The sequence below is a fragment of the Gopherus flavomarginatus genome, chromosome 11 (genome assembly GCF_025201925.1).
Source record: "Gopherus flavomarginatus isolate rGopFla2 chromosome 11, rGopFla2.mat.asm, whole genome shotgun sequence".
Taxonomy (NCBI): domain Eukaryota; kingdom Metazoa; phylum Chordata; order Testudines; family Testudinidae; genus Gopherus; species Gopherus flavomarginatus.
The window spans coordinates 5,459,431-5,481,105 of NC_066627.1; the positions used below are offsets into that span (position 1 = coordinate 5,459,431).

General features: G+C 48.2%; 1 protein-coding gene, 1 long non-coding RNA gene and 1 pseudogene across 3 annotated transcripts; 2 read left to right on the top strand and 1 right to left on the bottom strand.

Moving 5' to 3' along the window:
* Window positions 1-1,180: 1,180 nt before the first annotated feature.
* Window positions 1,181-5,890, top strand: LOC127031542 (DLA class II histocompatibility antigen, DR-1 beta chain-like). 2 transcript variants are annotated; one of them, XM_050918470.1, is made up of 6 exons: window positions 1,181-1,571; window positions 1,700-1,993; window positions 2,438-2,707; window positions 2,801-3,088; window positions 3,529-3,633; window positions 4,208-5,890. In XM_050918470.1, exons 1-6 carry the CDS (start codon window positions 1,502-1,504, stop codon window positions 4,333-4,335), a joined length of 1,155 nt encoding a protein of 384 aa, XP_050774427.1. In that variant the 5' UTR covers window positions 1,181-1,501; the 3' UTR covers window positions 4,336-5,890. The 2 variants fall into 2 exon arrangements, with proteins under 2 accessions (XP_050774427.1, XP_050774429.1); XM_050918472.1 differs by having other exon boundaries at window positions 1,183-1,571; window positions 1,718-1,993.
* A 10,131-nt stretch (window positions 5,891-16,021) lies between these two features.
* On the bottom strand, window positions 16,022-18,027 carry LOC127031578 (uncharacterized). The gene is made up of 2 exons (XR_007768565.1): window positions 17,682-18,027; window positions 16,022-17,123 (listed from the first exon to the last, which is right to left on the bottom strand). It is a non-coding gene; the product is annotated as an uncharacterized LOC127031578 (long non-coding RNA).
* Window positions 18,028-18,198: 171 nt separating this feature from the next.
* On the top strand, window positions 18,199-21,609 carry LOC127031576 (rano class II histocompatibility antigen, A beta chain-like; annotated as a pseudogene).
* The last annotated feature ends 66 nt before the right edge of the window (window positions 21,610-21,675 follow it).

The following is a 21,675-nucleotide window of genomic DNA, read 5'->3' on the forward strand; positions in this document are numbered from 1 at the left end:
AATGTTGGGGTACCTCAACTTACCTCTTTGTGTGGCCTAGGGGACAGCAGAGACTCCTGCCACTGACTGAGCCCCTCCTTGCCACTGGGCACCCATGTGTTAACGTACCTGTCACCACAGAGCCAGGGCACCCGGACTGTGCCTTGAAGGCAATAGAGCTGGCCGAGTGTCTTTGTCACCGAACCATGCCTGTGGTCTTTCTTTACGAGCAACATTGAGGTCTGCTGAATTAGCAGGCTGCCTTATCTGCTTGTGATAGGAGTGACAGCATTGTATTTCAAAAATAAGGAACTGTTCTGTTAGCACCCCCATCCCACCCCTCCTCCCAATATCATTATCGTTGTTAATACTAAGCTGTACTCATCTACATTTGCCAGGAGTGTTTCTTGCTGGTTTTTGCAGGACTGAAGGTGGTTTTGGCTGCCAGGACCAGGCCCCCTGCTCATCTTGTTCCCCCAAGCTGAAGCTGCAGCAGCCATCAACCAGAAATTACATTCCACTGCTGGGGAAACTCACCCCTTTTCCTCCCAGGCATGCCTCCAGCATGCTGGGGAACAGGCTTACCTGTCCTGGATCCTCACCACTCCCAGAAGTGGCGGGCACATCCCTGCGGTCCCTGGGATGGCCCCTGGGGCAGAGACTCTGGGAGTGGGGAAGCTGCACCCTGGGAAGACTGACCCCCCTGTCAGACAGATCCCTTTCCTGGCTCTGGCCCTTCAGTGCAGCTCCAGGATGCACAGCCCCGTCCACTCGCCCTGCCATACAGAACCTGTGCATAGAAAGCAGATGGGGCTGCACTCGGGCTTGAGCATGGCCCCATCTGCTTTTCTGGCACAGCACTGAAGGGCCAGGGTCCGGAGGGGAGCGGAAAGATGCACCCATATGTAGTGGCTCTCTGCCATTGAAATATAGGATAAAAGGCATCCTGTACTGCTAGAGTATGGGACAGGCAATTTTCTATTTGAATAAGGGACGTCCCTTGTAATACGGGACTGTTGGCACTGTTAATACCACTGGAGCTTCCGGGATAGAAGAACTGAGCAGCTGGCACAGCTCCAGCTGCCTGAACAGCGTGACATTCCAGCCTTCTACACGTAACAGCACCACCCACAAGTCTTGTCTCTGGATAGTCCCTATTGATTTCAACAGCTGTGGGTTGGGTCACCTGACGACTCTTCTGCTGTGCTCACAGAAAACTTCCCCATAAAGTAAACAGACGTTATAATTGAGACAAAGGGAACAAGCAACAGGAGTTGTGTAATCTTCACAGTCTTGCTGGGGAGCGAGGCTTCCGGTGACACAGCGAACAATGTGGGGAAGAAATGGTTGATTTGTCTCTGTTGAATTTTGCTCAACTTGTGGGTCTGAGTTTCCCCTCTTTTGTTTCCTGTCAGAGCAGCAGAGAGCTCAGCACAGGAAGGAGCGTCTGTGCCCTCTGCAGTTCTCTGGGTCCTGGCCCCAGGCTTAACCTGCAGAGCTCCGTTCTGTCCCCATCAGGGTGATGGCACCTCAGGCCAAACCTATCATAGTGCCCTTCTGGCTCATGTGTCTCTGCTCCATTGCGTTGGCTGGTAAGTGACCATCTTCTGCCTACGCCTGGGATCCATTCCCCATCTCAGTCTCTCTTCCCCAGGGCTGGGTGCTGCAGGGGGTCCCTTGGGATTGTGTCCCACATATCTGGATCCCATTCCTATTGCAGTTGCTCTCCTTACTACAGGGGTTCACCGCCTCTCCTATCTCCAGCTCATCTCCCCAGAGGGGGCCCCTGGGCTGCCCAGGCGGCTGAGTGTGGAGAGAATGAATGACCTGGTGCTCTCAGCCTATGACAGCAACACTGGTAGGATGGCTCCCCGCAACGGCTACACCCCAGGGGACAAGAACAGTCACCAACTCTGGACCGTGCGCAGTGCTCGGTGCCCAGTCTGGGACTCCTGGGTGGAGACCGAGTACCAGGCCCTGGTGCGTGAAGTGAACACCAGCTCCCCAAAAACAGGTGAGTCCTTGAGTCTCAGCATTCCACTTGACCCAGGAAGGGGATGGTTGGGCGGCTCAAAGGAGGTGGAAGGGAGCTGGGAGAGGACACCAGAGGGGAGTGATTCCTGATACATAGTGGTTGAAGGGGTACTAGGACTCTGGGGTTCTAGCCCAGCTCTCCCAGAGGAGTAGTTAGAGCAGGGCAAGCTGGGAGCCGGGACTTTTGGACTCTGTTCCAGTCCTGGGAGGGGAGTGCTCTGGTGGTCAGTCCAGACACAGATTCTGGCTGATGTATCTCTACCAATGGCCCATTAGGCCATTCCTTTCTGTTATTCAAAAAGGGTGCCTGGCAGGATATGCTCAAATCATACACCACTACATTTAATACATGCTACATTATTATTCTTTATCCTTTATTCTAAATTATATTAATAAAATCCTACTACTACAATTCTGCCCCCAGAGCCCTACTACATGCAGGTCCTGAAGACCTGTGAGCTGGATGATGCCACTGGTGCTGTCCGAGCTGTCACCAGATATTCCCTCAATGGGGAGGACGTGCTTCTGTACCAAGCCGACCAGAATCGCTGGTTCTCGATGCACCCAGCGGCCTGGCGAGTGGCGGAGCGCTGGAACCGCGAAGGGGAGACTTTTGGAGTGATGAAACTGTTCACACCCCAGCGATGCAGGCTCTGGATTGAAAGCTCTGTGCCGTTCACTGCTCAGAAAACAGGTGACATCTCTGCCGATGACCCTGAATTCCTGACCTGCAGCCCCTGCAATCCCATTCCTTGTGATTAATAACACTTTTTTCTCCTTCCCTCAGCCCAGCCCATAGTGCGTGTGGCCCTTGTCCCAGGAACTCAGGACCAGCCGTGCCGCCTCATCTGCCATGTGACAGGGTTCTATCCCCGTGACATCGAGGTGGCCTGGGAGCGGGGAGGCCAGTTGGTCCAGGGGGAGCAGCTGACCAGTGGGATCCGGCCAAATGGAGACCCTACCTTCCAGATCCAGGTGTCCATTGAGCTGGGGCAGAAAGGGGTCGGCCCCACTGAGCATGTGTGTGTGGTGAGACACATCAGCCTGGGGAGTGACCTCCTGAGGATGACCTGGGGTGAGTACTGGGGGGCAAGAGTGGGAAGAGGCTTGGAATGGGGTGCCTCCGATTGAGGGGAGGGCATGGTGGAGGTGTGTGGGTGATGAGGGAGGTAGGTAATGCAGAGCTGGAGTTTTGTGGGGCACCAGGGGATGGTTAGACAGAGAGAGGTCTTATGGGAGGTGGAGACATGTTTTGAGGGACTCAGAGGGGAGGGAAAACCAGAGAGGGAGTAAGGGGGGGCGCTCACAGAGAGGCAGGGGAGGCAGTGAATGGGGTTTCTAGCTGCAGGACAGCCATATGGGGGATGGGTGGCTGAGCTGGGCAGACTGGCTGGGGAAGGAACATTGCTAGCTTAGGATTCTTGGGCATGGAGTGGGTGGGCAGGCCCTAGGGGAGGGGAAAGGTGGAAGAGATTTTGGGGTCCCATGGCTCAGTGTGTCTTGGGGCATTTCCAGATTCCCAGACCATGGGCCAAGCTCATGTCCCATTGATCATTGCTGGCTGCATCCTCACTGTGCTGGGCGCCGGGGCCCTGGGATGGTACCTGAGCAGGAGGAAAGGTGAGTGATGCCCCCAGTACCGCTCCTGAGCCCCCCTCCCCACCCTCTGCAGCAGAGCGCCCCCTAGGACTGAGCTCTTACCCTGCAGCACTTGGTCTCCCAGTCAAGTACCAAGCCAGCCTGGCTCTGCTTTCCTTGTGATCCCAGGGCTCTGTGCTGAGGCCTGGCTGGAGATAAGGGTCATGGCTGTGGGAAGCCCCCCACCAATGTAATCCGCATTGCCCCCTGTCCATGGCTGGGCTGGGTGGTCTAGTGAATAGCATCCCGGCCTCCTGGGAGGCATTTCTGACTCCTTTGCAGGAGGCTGCAGGGTAGGTCTGCTCCTCGCAACCTTCCCCTTCTGAGCTGGGCTGCTCCCTTTTCAACGCCGTCTCCAATTGGAACATGCTTGCAGGGTTGGAGGGGTGGGGCTAGCTGGGCCCAGTATAGTCTTTTAACCCCTTCCATCCCAGCGTGGGGGTTGTATACCAGATCATACCCCTATCCACATGCACCCTCACTCTAGGGGGCAGGAGCGAGCCCCAGGTGGCAAGGTCTCCAGATAAGTAAATTCCTGGTTGGGCTTCCCCTACAGGGGGCAATAAGGGGCCGTATCACCAGGCGCAGACACAGCCATGGACCATCGACTCTGCTCCAGCCACTGCTAAGACAGCAGGAGGTGCCTTTTCCACAACATTTTCTCTCCTGGATGCCACCGAGTGACCAGATGGGAAGCTGGCTGTGCCAGGGCTATCAGCTGAGCCACATGGACCATCTCTGGCAAAGAGGAGGTGCTGGGGGGTCACGGATAAGGCCAATATCCCTGAGGTTACAGAGTGGGATGGGATGTACCTCTGCTGAACCTCCGTCCTGTGCTGTTCCCCACTCTCCAATCATCCCTGTGCCCCATAGATGCCAGGCCCCCTAAAACCACCCCTAGTTTCCATTCTTTGTCCTCAGCCAGGCAGCCTCTCAGTCATTCTCCGTTTGTGAATTTGTGGCACATTTAGATACATGACTCATCAGTACCAGTTTCACTTTCAGAAAGTTTTTTTATTAGATTCATGTCATATATATAAACCTGCAACGAACTTACCTAGGTCCCTGAGGCTCTGTGTGCATGTAACTTGGGGATAAGTACCCTGTCCCTGGGAGGAAGGGAAGCTGAGGCAAGACTGAGTCTGCTGGACAACTAAGAGGGAGAGAGGAGAGACACAGTTTAGGATGACGGGCTACTGTTGACTTGCAGGAGGGTAGCAGGCAGCCTTCTCAGAGGAGGGGGCAGAGTCAAATGGTTGAGAAGTGAAAGTGCGGGAAGAAGAACAAGCCTGACCAATAGGGAGTGAGATGCCCTCCCCGGGAGCTTGGGGAGGGGGTCAGGGAAGCCATTTTGGAGAGTCTGGGTGCGTGGGGAGTGGGTTGGTTCAAGGCCTGCATGTAGGGTTTCCTCTGAGAACTGGCTTCTGGAGACCTGGGTCGAGATTCCTCAGCTTGGTGCTTTCACTCTTCAAGTTATTCCCAGTTAGTAGAGCTTTGCTGGTAAAACTTCCCCCAGCCAGACTGAGTTAGCACCAGTTACCTAGGTGAGATCTGTCACCACATGGCAAGCTCTGCTCTGACTGCTAGTCCAGGGCTCCCACCAGCTGTGAGTCTGTCTGAGTGCTAAGGTAGGACACTAAAGTTTGGATTTTTAGTATAGTTTTGTAACCTGCACCTTGAGCTTTGCACCCCTTTGAGGCCAGAGGAAATCCTGGGATCAGAAGCAGCCTGACTCCTGCACAAAGGGGACACCTGCCAGTAGTGATCATCAGCCCCCTGAGGATCATCATCATCTCTGAACCTGAGGATCATTTTCAGCATTGTGAGTGCGCCATGTTTTAGTTAGCTGGTCAGGGAAGTTGTGTAGGAGACTCCCTACTTCCTGAACTGTTGCCCTGAAGCCAGAGGGTCAGGGTTTGAGGATTTTATTACCTGCTGCCTATTAAACAATGGAGGGACTTATCATCTTATACAGGTATGAGTTTTTTGGGCTCTACTAAACCTAGTCAGCCAATTTGCTAACTGCGGCACAGAAGATACCACGGTCACAGGTCATCAAGGGCCCTACAAAGTATGTGGAGCAATGGGACACTAATTTTGCATTTGCTGTATCAGGTCACATGACTGGGAAAATTCAAGGGTATTATCAGTGTGGGCACTGGTGGTCCTGAAACTAGTGTTTTATCCTGTTATATTATGTTATGTTCTATCTCCTGTTTAATATAATTACTATATTGGATATACTGTATGTGTCTGTGTTATTTCTGGAGATTCTCCAATTATCTGGCAAGTAAATGGGGGTTATCCTGTGGTTAGAATTTTCCTCCCAAGGTGCCCTGGTGACCCGGCCAGGAAGGAGCAAGGGGGGTGAAGGCATGGTCATATAAATTCATATGGGAAGAAAATAATGAAGTTACACCCTGGTGAGTTGGAAGTGGGATCCAGAAGAATCTAGGCTTGTACATCAAAATCTGTAAGGGGATTGTCACTAAAGGAGGTAACTGGGTGGATAGGGGATGGTATATATAGTTAAAAACTCTTTATTAATAATTTTTAATTGTTGCCTTTCATAATGTTAGAAGGTTTTCCCTTCACCCTCTCCTCTGCTTCTTGTCACGCAGACAGAAAGCAGATGACAGAAATCCAAAGTGCGGGCCATTGGATGTTTATTGGGGTTAGTTCCAAGCAAGCAGATCTACAGCTCTACACGCCAGGAGAATCTGTTTTCCCAGTGTTCTGTTCCCAGCTCTGATGCCACAGAGCCTAGCCTGTGTCCCCATTCGCCTGTCCCCATTCTCATTTCCCATTCCCACCTCCTCCTCCATAGCAGGCCCAAATATACTCACAGTGCACGCCCCTAGAGATACCCCTTACAACTTATGGTCATGTTCCATTTCGAGGTTTGAGGGTCTAGGGTCTTCATCCCATCTCTTTTGTATCCCATGGGAGGGATAAGGAGTGAGGTTGTGCTCTGGCCAAGGCCAGGCTTTGGCTTTTAGTGTTCTTATGCCTGACTCCCATTCCCCTTGCCCCTCCTAACTGGTTGCTTAACCTTGGCCAGACAGCCTTCCAGTATACACTCACATGTCACACTCCCACCATACCCTGTGACACTTTAGTTCCATCTCTTCTCTCTTTTCACCCATCTCCTCGTGGGCAGGTGTAACACACAGTGTCTTTGACTTTTGTTCTTATAGATTCATAGATTCATAAATTCTAGGGTCAGAAGGGACCAATGTGATCATCTAGTCCGACCCCCTGCACAAAGCAGGCCACAGAACCCTACCCATCCACTTCTATAACAAACCCCTAACCTATGCCTGAGTTACTGAAGTCTTCAAATTGTAGTTTGAAGACCTCAAGCTGCAGAGAATCCACCAGCAAGTGACCCATGCCCCACGCTGCAGGGGAAGGTGAAAAACCTCCAGGGCCTCTGCCAATCTGCCCTGGAGGAAAATTCCCTCCCGACCCCAAATATGGTGATCAGCTAAACCCTGAGCATGTGGGCAAGACTCACCAGCCAGCACTCAGAAAAGAATTCTCTGCAGTAACTCAGATCCCATCCCATCCAACATCCCATCACCAACCACTGGGCATACTTATCTGGCGATAATCAAAGATCAATTGCCAAAATTAGGCTCTCCCATCATACCATCCCTTCCATAAACTTATCAAGCTTAATCTTAAAGCCAGATATGTCTTTTGCCCCCACTACTCCCCTTGGAAGGCTGTTCCAGAACTTCACTCCTCTAATGGTTAGAAACCTTCGTCTAATTTCAAGTCTAAACTTCCTAGTGTTCAGTTTATACCCATTCGTTCTTGTATCTACATTGGTACTAAGTTTAAATAATTCCTCTCCCTCCCTAATATTAATCCCTCTCATATATTTATAAAGAGCAAGCATATCCCCCCTCAGCCTTCTTTTGGCTAGACTAAACAAGCCAAGCTCTTTGAGTCTCCTTTCATATGACAGGTTTTCCATTCCTCGGATCATCCTAGTAGCCTGTCTCTGAACCTGTTCCAGTTTGAATTCATCCTTTTTAAACATGGGGGGAGGGATAGCTCAGGGGTTTGAGCATTGGCCTACTAAACCCAGGGTTGTGAGTTCAATCCCTGAGGGGGCCATTAAGGGAACTGGGTTAAAAATCTGGGGATTGGTCCTGCTTGGAGCAGCGGGTTGGACTAGATGACCTCCTGAGGTCCCTTCCAACCCTAATAGTCTATGATTCTATGGGAGACCAGAACTGCACACAGTATTCCAGGTGGGGTCTTACCAGTGCCTTATATAACGGTACTAACACCTCCTTATCTTTGCTGTAAATACCTTGCCTGATGCATCCTAAAACCACATTAGCTTTTTTAACGGCCATATCACATTGGTGGCTCATAGTCATCCTGTGATCTACCAATACCCCAAGGTCCTTCTCCTCCTCTGTTGCTTCCAACTGATGCGTCCCCAATCTATATCTAAAGTTCTTATTATTAATTCCTAAGTGCATGACCTTGCACTTTTCACTATTAAATTTCATCCTATTACTATTACTCCAGTTTACAAGGTCGTCCAGATCTTCCTGTATGATATCCCGGTCCTTCTCTGTGTTAGCAATACCCCCCAGCTTTGTGTCATCCGCGAACTTTATTAGCACATTCCCGCTTTTTGTGCCAAGGTCGGTAATAAAAAGGTTAAATAAGATTGGTCTCAGAACCGATCCTTGAGGAACTCCACTAGTAACCTCCTTCCAGCCTTGACAGTTCACCCTTCAGTACGACCTGTTGTAGTCTCCCCTTTAACCAGTTCCTTATCCACCTTTCAATTCTCATATTGATCCCCATCTTTTCCAATTTGACTAATAATTCCGCATGTGGAACCGTGTCAAATGCCTTACTGAAATCGAGGTAAATTAGGTCTACCGCATTTCCTTTGTCTAAATAGTCTGTCACCTTCTCAAAGAAAGAGATCAGGTTGGTTTGGCACCATCTACCTTTAGTAAAACCATGTTATACTTTGTCCCAATTACCATTGACCTCAATGTCCTTAACTACTTTCTCCTTCAAAATTTTTTCCAAGACCTTACATACTACAGATGTCAAACTAACAGGCCTATAGTTACTTGGATCACTCTTTCTCCCTTTCTTAAAGATAGGAACTACGTTAGCAATTCTCCAGTTGTACGGTACAACACATGTTAGTATAAAATATAAATGTATCAAAAAGGAAAACCCCAAATTCTATCTCAGGCTAACAAACAAGCCTATATGCTATCACATAATATGGTACTTTTGATGTTAATTCTGGCTGAAAGCCTTACTCATGAAATGGATCAAGGAGTTCTGCTGCTAGCTTCTGTTGAAATGCTTGGTCATGTTCCCACAGCATCTCTCTGTCAGTTTGCTTTCTGAGTGACACACCCGTCCCAGACATCTTGATCCCCTTCCAATTCCATCAAGCTGCCTTTGGTTTCACTGCTGCCCCACCTTGGCAGACTCATGCATTTAAAAGTTTTCTTTTTTGTCCGTAACATCTTTCATTGTTGTGCAACCATTTTTGACCAAATACCACTGACTGCAGACTGGCGAAATGTAACACTTCGCCTATTAATAAACTAAATAGTACTCAACGATAATTTCAGTGGATGTAACCCTAAGCTACTTGTTGGATTTGTTTTTAATCAAGAGGTTTACAATGTTTTATATAATTGCTTAGTTTTAATGCAATTATTCTTTTTCCATTTACAAAATACTGCCATATGGGTTTGTACTTCCTAATAGTGATTACTTAACACCATGACTAAACAGAACTTTTGGATAAGAGTGTTAATGGTTAAGCTCTATTCTTATATTCACTGATCTGTCTTGGTGCTGGGTAGGTTTTTGCATCCGAAGCACACAGCAGTCTGAAAAAGAAAACCAAACCTATCATGACTCCTTGTTGGAGCCTCTATGGGTTTTAAATTAAATAGCATGTCTTATTGAGAGTTGTTTTGTCCATTTGTGATAAACCCTCCATGTTTCATGGGAATGCACCTTACCTCCATAGTGCAACCCTTACCCCTTATGTACCATAAAATCATGTTAGCCATATTCATTTTCACACAAAGTGTAACTGTTTATTATGTGCTTATAGTTTTTCCATGTAACCCCATCAAAGTGATTGCCTGATCACACCGAGCCATCTTAAGGCTTCATGTTCTTAACATTTCTATTTTTGTGCCCCTCACTTTGCAGTTACTCCTTACTGGTAGAAAGCTTTTCACTGAAACTTTCCAAAAAGGAATCATGTCTCATGACATGAGAACTGCTTTAATTACTTGAATATTAAAGAGGAACAAAGATGGTGTCATCTGTGGCAACTTCCGCCCCATATTGCAATTGAACACAGATTGACAGAACAAGGAGTAATGGTCTCAAGTTGCAGTGGAGGAGGTTTAGGCTGGATATTAGGATAAACTTTTTCACTAGGAGGGTGGTAAAGCACTGGAATGGGTTCCCTAGGGAGGTGCTGAAATCTTCTTCTGTCTTAAACAGATAGCTAAGGGTTACTGTCTCTTTCACCTATAAAGGGTTAACAAACAGTGACCTGCAAACACCTGACCAGAGGACCAATCAGGAGACAAGATATTTTCAAATCTCGTGGAGGGAAGCCTTTGTTTGTGGGTTTTGGGTTTGGCTTTGTTCTCTCTGGGTCCTGGACGGGACTAGAGGTGCAACCAGGTTTCTGCTAATCTCCCTGCTACAGTCTCTTATCTATTCAGAATTGTGAGTAAGAAAAGGCGGTCATAGTCTTTTAAGTTGTTTTTTGTTTCATTTACATATGTGTACTTGCTGGAAGTAGCTTAAATTGTGTTTCTGCTGGAGAAAGTTTCTTTCTATTGTTTATAAGTTGAAAGACCCTGTAACTGTTTACCATCTAAAGTGCAGAGATAAACCTTTTACTTTCTTTCTTTCTTTTTTATTAAAAGTTTTGCTTTTTAAGACCTGTTTGATTTTTTTCTCTTAGTTAAGGTTCAAGGGTATTGGTGGGGAGAAGGGAAGGATAAATTTTCTCTTTGTGTTATATTCACGCAGCTTGTATTGCCTCTGGGTGAGGGGGAAGGTAACACTCCTCTCCGTGTGGTGATTCAAGAAGTTGAACCAGGTGATCTCCTAGTGTTCCCAGGGCGGGAAGGAGCTGGGAGGAAGAAGGGAGGTGGAAGGGAAATGGTTTATTCCCCTTTGTTGAGAGACTCAGGGAATCTGGGTCTTGGGGTCCCCAGGGAAGGTTTTGGGGGGACCAGAGGTCTATCAGGCCTCTGACTCTAAGTCCTGATTTGTGGCAGCATATCAGACCTAAGCTGGTAATTAAGCTTAGGGAAACTCATGCTAGTACCCATATTTTGGACTCTAAGGTCCAGAATTGGGAATTACACTACGACACCATCCTTAGAAGTTTTTAAGGTCAGGCTTGACAAAGCCCTGGCTGGGATGATTTAGTTGGGGATTGGTCCTGCTTTGAGCAGGGGGTTGGACTAGATGATCTCCTGAGGTCCCTTCCAACTCTGATATTCTATGATTCTAAATATAATTGCAGAAAATTTAGCATCACGATTAAACATCACCATCCCATCAGTCGTACACACATGAGGTTGGTTTTATTAAAGGAAGATTGGCTGCTGATAATATGAGAGAAATCGCTCACTTGACCCAGCAAGCTCAGATGTTGGATGCTCCCTCCAGAGCCTTGTCTCTAGATGCAGAGAAAGCCTCTCCCACCTCCATTCCTATCTGGTCCAAGGCTGGAAAAGAGTCTCAGTCTATGTACTGAGGAACCTGCTGTACTATCTGTCATGGTGAAACATGGCTTGATTCAAATCTTGCTTAGTCTCTTTAAATTAGAATTAGACTGCAAATTTATTTTTGTTTCTTAGGTGATCAGCTTTGATTGCTATGCTTGCTACTTATAATCACTTAAAGTCTATCTTTCTGTTGTTAATAAATCTGTTTTCTATTTTACCTAAAACATTGTGTTTTGGTAAAAGTGTCTGAAGAAATCCAAGCTCAGGTTACAAATGCTGGTGCAGGTCCACTTCCTTTGATGAAGTGGTGAACTAGGTAATGAACTTACCCTGACCAGGTGTCTGACCAGTGCAAGACGGGACAGTTCTGTGGTGCAAGACTGGTGAGCTGGAGGAAACTGGCTGAAAGCTCTCTATTATTGTTTCATGAGTGGCTGGGAGATCGTTCATATAACTTAGTTGGGTGTGTCCTTAGTTGGGTGTGTCCCGTAAGTGGCTGTGTAAGTGAAGTACCTACCAGAGGATTGTACCTTTACATCAGCATCACAGTGTGAGAGACAGCCGAGGTTGTTGGATTTGGAGGGCTCAGCAGTCCCACAATACAGGGTGCACCCAGGGGATGCCATCACACCCTGACTAAGGACAAAATCTCAACTGAACTACATTTGCTAGGCAGGGGGCATGGGTGCCAAAGCCCAGTGAAGTTGAAAGAGGGTGGGGACAAATACTTGTACTTCATGGTGTGGGCCCTCCCTAAGGGTCCTAGACATCATTTGACCCTTCCTGTTTTCACTTTGTAATAACAGAGCTAATTGAGACTCAATGGAGAGCCTTGTTGCAGACCAATAGTGCTGAAATCACTGATAACCAGGCCTAAGCATTAAACCTGCCTTGGGACAGTGTCTTTGATGCAAGAGACTGCCCAGCCTGCACTAGCCATGAGACTTCCCCACTAACAGCTGAAACAACTGAGAGCTCTGTTACATGGTGGAACATCAACACATCCCAAAGGGTGCAGAGCAGAGTGGTGAGTAGCCATCAGGGCAGCTGTCAGGGTCACAAGGGACCATCAGGGCAGCTGGGGAAGTGGTGAGTGGCTGGTAGGGTGGCCGACCGAGCAGAGTGCAGTGGTGAGTGACCAGCGGGCTGGCCGGTGGAGCACAGAGGTAAGTGGATGGCAGAGGAGCCAGCAGAGTAGAGCAGTGAGCAGCCAGCAGAATGGCTAATATTGGAGAGACAGCTGAGGAAGCAAGGTGCCCCCCCGCTGCCAGGGTAGGAGGAAGGCTCTGCAGATGCACCTCTGAAGTCTGGGTCTTCACTGATCAAGAACAACAATTGTGGGTGAGATGCACTGGAGGAAGAAGAGAGAGGCATGTTAAAGGAACTTTTGGTTGCTGGACTTAAGAACTTGAGGCAAAAGGACACTCTCCAGCATACTCTAGGGTGTGTGTTTTGCTCATGATTTTATGCTGACAACTCCTGCTTGCAGCATTCCCCCAAGTTAATGCCAAGTTATCTTCCACCTTTTATTTAAAAGTGTATTTTCTACAATTAGACTCTGTTCTTGCAACAGGTAAAGTATTGCCTCTATAGACACCCAGTGGAGGGTGCATAACTGGGTACTCAGTGAGGGTTCAAGCAGGTTTTGTGTTGTATTATTGAAAATGAACTCCTAGATATTAAACCTGGCCCTTGTTGCTGCTGACTCCAACTGGCAGAAGGGTTAAACCATATTCATTTTCACATGAAGTGTAACTGTTGGTTTCGGGCTTGTAGTTTTTCCATATATCCATATCAAAGTGATTGTCTGATCACTTAGAGACATACCTTAAGGCATCAGGCTATTAACATTTCTGTTTGTGCAATTCCACTTTCCTCTACTCCTTACTTTTGACAGGAGGACTGCTTTAATTACTTTAATCTCAAAGATGAACAAAGATGGTTGCATCTGTGCCCCATATCCCTGTTGAATACAGATAGCGAAATAATTGCAAAATATTTAGTGACATGACTGAATATCACCATACCACCGATTATTAACAGATCAGGTTGGTTTTATTAAAAGAAGTTTGGCTGCTGATGATACTAGAAAAATTGCTCACCTGATCCAGCAAATTCAGATCTCCCATGTACCCTTCATAACCTTATCTCTCAATATGGGGAAAGCATTTGATAGGGTTGAGTGGCCTTATCGAATGGCTGTACTAAAAAATTCAGATTTGGACCAATATTCCTGACCTGGGTCACAGTATTATAAAACTCTCCTTGCCCATCACTATCAACACAATTATTTCTCCCACATTTCACCTAAAAAGAGGGACATGACTGGGCTGTCCCCTCTAACTCCTCTGTTTTAATCTCATTCTTGAACCACTGGCAATGTACATACATCAGCACTCAGCTGTGTGACTATAAATAGGAAAGAATAGAAAATCAGTGTATATGCCAGTAATGTTTTTGTACTGTTGAAGAATCCATCTTCATCAATCCTATCATTATTGAATGTAGTTGATATTTTTGGAAAGATCTCTCATTTTTGTATTAACTAGAACAAATCAAAAGCTATGGATATATCCCAAAGACCAGATCCTTCTTAGTTTCAGCATTTTCCATTACAAGTACGCAAGGAAATATTTCGCTGATGTGTTAAAATTTGTCCTATATATTAAAAGAAATTTACAGAGATGTAGACAGGTGGTATCGTCTCCCTTTATCCTTTTGGGGATAATAGAAGTAGTTGTATGGAGAGATTTTGGCAAACCAGTAAAGTGCCTAAAACCACTACTGCTTATTGCTAAAAGCAGCCAGCTGAGCAGGCCATAAAGTGGCCATGCAGCAGCCTCAGCTTGACCAAGGCAAGAGTGGAGGGGGGTTTGGGTGCCCCAGAAAGGGCAGCTTGACCTCGCCTCCTTCCTGATAAGAATTGTGTTGAAGTTGCTGATACGTGCATTTTAGAAGAGCAGCATGTGCCCCCAGGAAGGTCTTTTAGGGCTTTAAGGCTGCAAACTCTGGAAAAACCCATACCTGGTTAATCAATAATCCGAAGGAACCTCTTGCTTGACTGTTGAAACTGCTTGCTTAACAAGGTTTCTTTAAGTGACATGTCATTATATTACTCAATGTATAAATAAGGGGAAAATGTTTGAGGTGGTTGGACTGGTCTCTTCCTTTGTATGCATCCTGTGTTCTGCACTGGCAGATGGGCTGCCGCTGTGCCACTCTAGAGCCACACTCAGCTTCGGTAATTATTGAGGGTTGGGGGCGTTTTACTAACCCGTTGCGGACGTGTGTAAGTGCTTGAGACAAAGTTTAGCTTTAAGTGGAAGCACTCTTGTGTTGTCCTGTTTGTGCCAGCCATCTATCGGTCGGATGGCCGTGTCTCCCCTGATTTATTTCCTGACACCACCTTGCACCGAGTAAAAGTTACCAAGAGCTTTGGGTTGAAAGAACCCCGGATAACACAGTCAGAATGAATATCTGTCCAAGAATGATGTATCTCATGCCTATTGCCTTTCAAGGTCACTCCCTTACTCTTTGCTCAAACAAATAGGCTTCTCATGCAATTGCATGAGAGAAAAGGCAGCTTCGCTTGTCACACAAGACCTTTAAAAAACACTGGGCAACTGGAAATATGGAATTGCCAGATTTGTGTTGTCAAAGTTAGAATCAGGACTCACAATTTGTCAGACCACTCTGTTTATTAGCGCAGCGCTCTGCCAATAACATTCAGAATATGTGAGTGGCCATGCAAGGCCCAAACAGTCTTATTTATACAGATAAAAGAGCGGGAATTTAGACAAAGGGACAAAGAAATCAAAACAGTAAAATTCACCTGGGGCACAGCATGCATATCCTATTTCCTTACTAACTGTTATCGATCTAAGGCTAATGCTTCACCAATTGCCCTTAAACGGTGCAATTGTTCTATGTTAATGTCTGTATTCCTGACACCTGGTTGCAACATTCCAACAACTTTGCTTAAAGATACAGACAACATTTCTTTAATCCTTTCTATTCTTACTATATAATTCATTCTACTTTCACAGTATCTATATTATCCAGCATTCCTAATACACCCAGTTGTAATATGGCTTCCCTCCACTAGCACTGTGTATACACTGGCCAGGTTTAAGATTGAAAAAGCTTAGCTATGGCATTTGGTTCCCTCTCTTCTTTTATATATAGATCACAACCTAACTACTTAGATGCTGCAGGGTGGGTGAAATGTGACGCCAGCACAGGCCACCTCTCTCCACGCAGATCAGCCTGTCATCAGGAATCCCCTTCTCATGGCCCACTCCTTCCTCTCCTGCAAGCTTATGGTACCTTGTGTGTGACGCGTTCAGTCACAGAGACCCCCTTGGGAGTGTTACCTGATGTGCTGAGACTACATCTGAGCTCCTTTTCTCTGCCAGTTTGGGCCTCCAGAACCCTGCCTTGTCGAGCCGGAAACGCAAGCCTGCTGCAACACAGTCCCAGAGTCTGAACCATGCCCCCAAAACTGCAGACTTCACTGAGAACAGCTTAAGAAGTGCTGCTGTCTCCAGGGAGATATGCACAGCTGTTTGCTCCCCCAGGTATTAATCACTTATTCTGGGTTAATTAATAAACAAAAGTGATTTTATTAAGTATAAAAAGTAGGATTAAGGTGGTTCCAATAATAACAGACAGAACAAAGTAAGTTACCAAGCAAAATAAAACAAAATGTGCAAGTCTAAGCCTAATACATTAAGAAACTGAATGCAGGTAAATCTCACCCTCAGAGATGTTCCAATTAGCTTCATTCACTAGACGCCTTCCTATTTTGGGCCCAATCCTTTCCCATGAAACAGACCTTGTCAGTTCCAGCAGGCACCTTAGATGAAAAGCAGGGGATTCCACATGACTGGGACCTTCTTTGTTCTGTTCTACCCCCTTTAATGGCTTTGGAAAAAGGCAGGAATCCCTTGTCTCTCTGTGGGTTCCCACTCCTCCTTCTCAATGGAAAAGCACCAGGTTAAAGCTGGATTCCAGTTCAGGTGACATGATCACATGTCCTGGGAGACTTCATTACCCACTCGCTGGCACACATGTATACAAGAAGTCTTACAGGTAAACAGAGCCATTTACAACCAATTGCCCTGGATAATGGGAACCATCAAGATTCCAAACCACCATTAATAGCCCACACTTTGCATAATTACAATGGGACCTCAGAGTTATATGTCATATTTCTAGTTTCAGATACAAGAAAGATACATTCATACAAATAGGATGATCACACTCAGTAGATTATAAGCTTTGTAACTATACCTTACAAGAAATCTTTTGCATAAAGCATATTCCAGTTATATTCACCCTTATAAATATATTTTTATAAAAATATGGAGTACAACGTCACATTGTGATCCAGGAAATGGCCAGAATCCACCGGTTTCTTATCCCACAGTGGTCAGCTTCAAAACTCCATGCTGCATGTCTTTGAGAGCACCACATTCATTTGCCTCGACATCAGCTAGTAAAATACAGATTTTTCACAAACAACAAATGGAAGGCTTGCCAGCCACCAGTTCTCATTTGCAACCCACACCTCATCCACAGCCACAACCTTTCTCCCTATACCTGTGCCGCTCATCCACATCCTCCACATCCAAATATAGTAGAGAGAGAAAAAGCTTGAAGCATGGGGCCTGGTGCAGGGCCTGAGGCCTGAACCAAAGGCTGTGAACCAGAGTAATATAATATAAATGGCAAAATAATAATATGCTAGATATTTATGTAAATACATTTCAGAAGGCTAGTACAGATACACTCCAATCTAGTAAAAGATAAGATGGTTTGATGGAACAATGTATAGGGATATTTTGTCAAAGATATCAGGACCAAGGGAAGGTAACAAGCAGATATCATGAAACACATCAGGTGGTATGTAAATTGTTTGTCTCAGTCAATAAATATTGGGGCACTTTGCCTTATCCCTATGTGTGGTCAAGGGACAACAGAGACTCCCACTGCTGACTGAACCGCTCCTTGGCACTGGGCGCTCGTGTGTTAGTTTACCTGTCACCATGGAGCCAGGGTGTTAGGACTGTGCCTCGAAGGCAATGCACCTGGCCGCATACCTTTGTCACCATACTGTGCCTATCGTCTTTTTTTATGAGCTATTAGGGTTGCCAACATTGTTTTTAAAACATAAGGAACGGTTTTCTTAGTACCCCCGCACCACCCCTCCTCCCGATATCATTATCATTATTAATAATAATACCAAGCAGGACTCACCTGCATCCACCAGGGGTGTTTCTTGCTGGTTTTTGTAGCACAGATGGTGGTCTTGGCTGGCAGAACCCGGCTCCCTATCCATCTCGCTCCCCCAGGCTGCAGCTGCAGCAGCCACCAACCAGCAGTTATGCTTCTCTGCTGGGGACATGGGCAGAGACTCTGTGAGCAGGGAGACTACACTCTGGAACTACTGACGCCCCGGCCAGACAGAGCCCCTTCCTGACCCCGGCCCTTCAACGCAGCCCCAGGGCACTCAGTTCCATCCACTTGCATAGGGAAAACAGATGGGGCTGCACTCAGGGGCTTGAGCATGATCCAGTCTGCTTTCCCTGCCCAGCACTGAAGGGCCAGGGTCCGAAGCAGTGTGGAAAGATGCACCCATGTGTACTGATCCTCTGCTGTTGAAATATAGGAGAAACAGCACCCCCTACTGATTGAGTATGGGACAGGCAATTTTCTATTTGAATGAGGGACGTTCCCTTGTTGATATCACTGGAGATTCCGGGATAGAAGAACTGAGCAGCTGGCACAGCTCCAGCAACCTGAACAGCGTGACATTCCAGCCTTCTACACTTAACAGCACCACCCACAAGTCTTTTGTCTCTGGATACTCCCTACCCATTTCAGCTGCTGTGGGTTAGCTCACCTGACCACTCTGCTGCTGTGCTCACAGAAAACCTCCCCATAAAGTAAACATGTTATAATAGAGTCAACTAGGAACAAACAGTAGGAGTTATTCAAGCTTTATGGTCTTGTTGGAGAGTGAGGCTTCCTGTGACGCAGCAAGAAGTGATGGTTGATTTGTCTCTCTTGAAGCTTGCTCTGCCTGTGGGTCTGGATTTCCTCTCTTGTGTTTCCTGTCAGAACAGCAGACAGCTCAGCATAGGGAGGGGCAGCCATGCCCTCTCTCGTTCTCTGGATCCTGGCCCCAGACACCACCCTGTACAGCTGGAATCCTACCTCCTCCAGGGTGATGGCTCCTTGGCCCAAACCTGCCTTGGTCTCCTTCTGGCTCATGTCTCTCTGCTCCATCACCCTGGCTGGTAAGTGACTCCTGTTCATAGAATCATAGAATATTAGGGTTGGAAGAGACCTCAGGAGGTATCTAGTCCAACCCCCTGCTCAAAGCAGGACCAATCCCCAGATTTTTGCCCCACATCCCTAAGTGGTCCCTTCAGGGATTGAGCTCACAGTCATTTTCCCCCAGGGCTGGGTGCTGCAGGGTCCCCTTGGGCTGGTGTCTTACATGCCTAGGTCCCGTTCCCATCCCAGACTCTCTCTTTCCTACAGGAGTTCACCATATCTCCTATCTCCAGCTCATCTCCCCGCAGGCGGCCTCTGGTCTGCCCAAGCGACTGCAAGTGACAAGGGTGAATGACCTGGTGCTCTCAATCTATGACAGCAACACACGCAGGCGAGTTCACCGCAATGGGTACAGCCCAGGGAACCAGGAAAGCCAGCAGTTCTGGAATGCACGCACGGCTGGGTGCCTGGCCTGGGACTCCTGGGTGGAGACCGAGTACCAGGGCCTGGTGCGGGATCTGAACACCAGCTCCCCAAAGGCGGGTGAGTTCCCATCCCTCAGAACTGGGAATAGTTGGGCAACTCAAAGGAGGTGGGAGGGAGCTGAGGGAGGGGACACGAGAGGGGAGTGACTTTCCTGATACATAGTGGTTAGAGTCAGGGAGGGAGGCTGGGATCCAGGACTTCTCAGTTGTTTTCTCAGCTCTGGGAGAGGAGTGGGGCCTGGTGGATTGCAGGGTGGGGAGTGCTGGGAGTCCGGAATCCTGAGTTCTGTGCATGGGAAAATTTCACCCTTATGCTGTCCCCTGGTGGCAGCTTCATGCTCAGTCGCTCACAAAGCCATTCTTCCCCCAGAGCCCTACTACATGCAAGTCCTAAAGACCTGTGAGCTGGACGATGCCACTGGTGCTCTCCGAGCTGTCACCAGATATTCCCTCAGTGGGGAGGACATGCTGCAGCATCAGACTGATCAGAACCGCTGGTTCTCAGTGCACCCAGCAGCCTGGTGAGTGGCAGGGCGCTGGAACTGCGAAGGGGAGACTTCTGCTGTGCTGAACCACCTCCCACTGCAGCAATGCAGATTCTGGATGGAGATGTCTGTGCCATTCACCACTCAGAAGACAGATGACAGCTCTGCCAGTGCCCCTCGGTCTTGACCTGCAGTCCCCTGCTACCCCATTTCTTGTGACTAATATTGCTTCCTCGTCCTCCTCCCAGCCCACCCCTCAGTGCACGTGGCTTTCGTTCCAGAGACCCAAGACCAGCAGCAGTGCCTCATCTGCCATGTGACTGGGTTCTATCACTGTGACATCGAGGTCACCTGGGAGCGGGGGGGCCAGGTGGCCCTGGGGGAGCAGCTGACCAGCGGGATCCGACCAAATGGGGACCCCACTTTCCAGATCCAGGTTTCCATCGAGCTGGGACAGGAGGGGGTCAGCCCTGCAGAGCATGTGTGTGTGGTGAGACACAGCAGCCTGGGGGATGCGCCTCTGAGGGTGACCTGGGGTGAGTACTGGGGGTGGGGGCCAGAACAGGTGGAGCAGTAGGGAGAAACTAGAAATGGGGCCACTCCTACTGAGGGAGGAGATGGAAACAAGGGATGGGTGGAAAAAGGAGTTGGGAAGTGCAGAGAAACCATTTTATGGGGTACCAGGATATGGGTAGGCAGAGAGAGGTACTAGGGGTAGGTAGAGACGTGTTTTGGGGGGTTGAAAGGGGAGGGGCAGGCAGAGGAGCACAATGGGGCGTTCAGAGGTGAGGGTAAAACACAGGGGGTTTTGGGCAGCTGGCAAATAAAGAGGTGATGCAGAGAAGGGTTCTAGTGGGTCACAGAAGGGAGGGGAAATGAGAGAGGGGGGCTCACAGACTGGGAGGGGAAGCACAGAAAGGGCTGTCTAGATGCAGGGCAGACACATGGGGGATGGGTGGCTGGGAGGGCCAGTTCAACCAGGGGATGGAGGCACTAGTCCAGAGATATGAGGCAGGTGCAGGGGCAGGACCCAGGGGAAGTAAGAGGCAAAAGGGCTTTGGGGCACCATGGCTCAGTTTGTCTCGGGACATTTCCAGATTCCCAGGCCACAGGCAAACCTGGTATTCTAGTGATTGTTTCTGTCTGCATTCTTGCGCTGCTGGGAATTGGGGCCCTGGGCTGGTACCTGAGGAGGAGGCCAGGTGAGTGATGCCCCCACTTCCCTGCAGCACAGCTTGTGCCCTGCAGCACAGCATTCCCTAGAGCCACATTGGGATAATGGGGTCAGCACTGACTGGTGGGGGAGGGCGCCCCCTGCTGAACCCCTACTCTGCAGCACTTGGTCTCCCAGCCAAGTACCAAGCCAGCCTGGCCCTGCTTAACATCAGATCCCAGGGGATCCGTGCTGAACCCTGGCTGGATAAAGGGGGAGTGGCTATGGGAAGCTGCCCCCCAGCTGTGGTCCCCATTGTCCACACACACACACACACCCTCGTTCCCAGAAAGCAGGGTCTCCAGATGAGTTAATTGTTGCAGGGGCCAAGAAGGGGCCGTATCACCCGGCACAGACACAGCCAGAGACTGTTGACTCTGCTCCAGCCACTGCTAAGCCAGCAGGAGGCTCCTTGTCCACAGCACTTTCTCTCCGAGATGTGACTGAGTGACCAGACACAGAGCCGGCTGTGCAATGGCCATCACCGCAGACTGGAGCCACATGGCCTATCCCTGGCAAAGGGGAGGTGCAGGAGGTGGAGGGTATCGAATAAAGCCAAAATCCCTGAAGTACCGAGTGGGAAGTGTGATGTTGCACTCCATATGTTTTATGGAAATATGCTTCTGAATGTGAATATGATGTAAATGGAATATGCTTGATGCAAATGGTACCTTGTATTGTGTCCTTACGAAGCTTGTAATCTACTAAATGTGTTCATCTTATTTGTTTGCATGTATTATTTCTATATGTGGAGTTAGGAGAATAAGATATAAACTTGTATCACTGTT

What these genes read in the sequence shown, in the direction of transcription:
- LOC127031542 (XM_050918470.1), top strand. Translation starts at nt 1,502, where the DNA reads ATGGCACCTCAGGCCAAACCTATCATAGTGCCCTTCTGGCTCATGTGT. An exon ending in GTTCACTGCTCAGAAAACAG is followed by an intron (nt 2,708 to 2,800) that starts GTGACATCTCTG and finishes TCCTTCCCTCAG; the next exon opens with CCCAGCCCATAGTGCGTGTG. An exon ending in CCTCCTGAGGATGACCTGGG is followed by an intron (nt 3,089 to 3,528) that starts GTGAGTACTGGG and finishes GGGCATTTCCAG; the next exon opens with ATTCCCAGACCATGGGCCAA.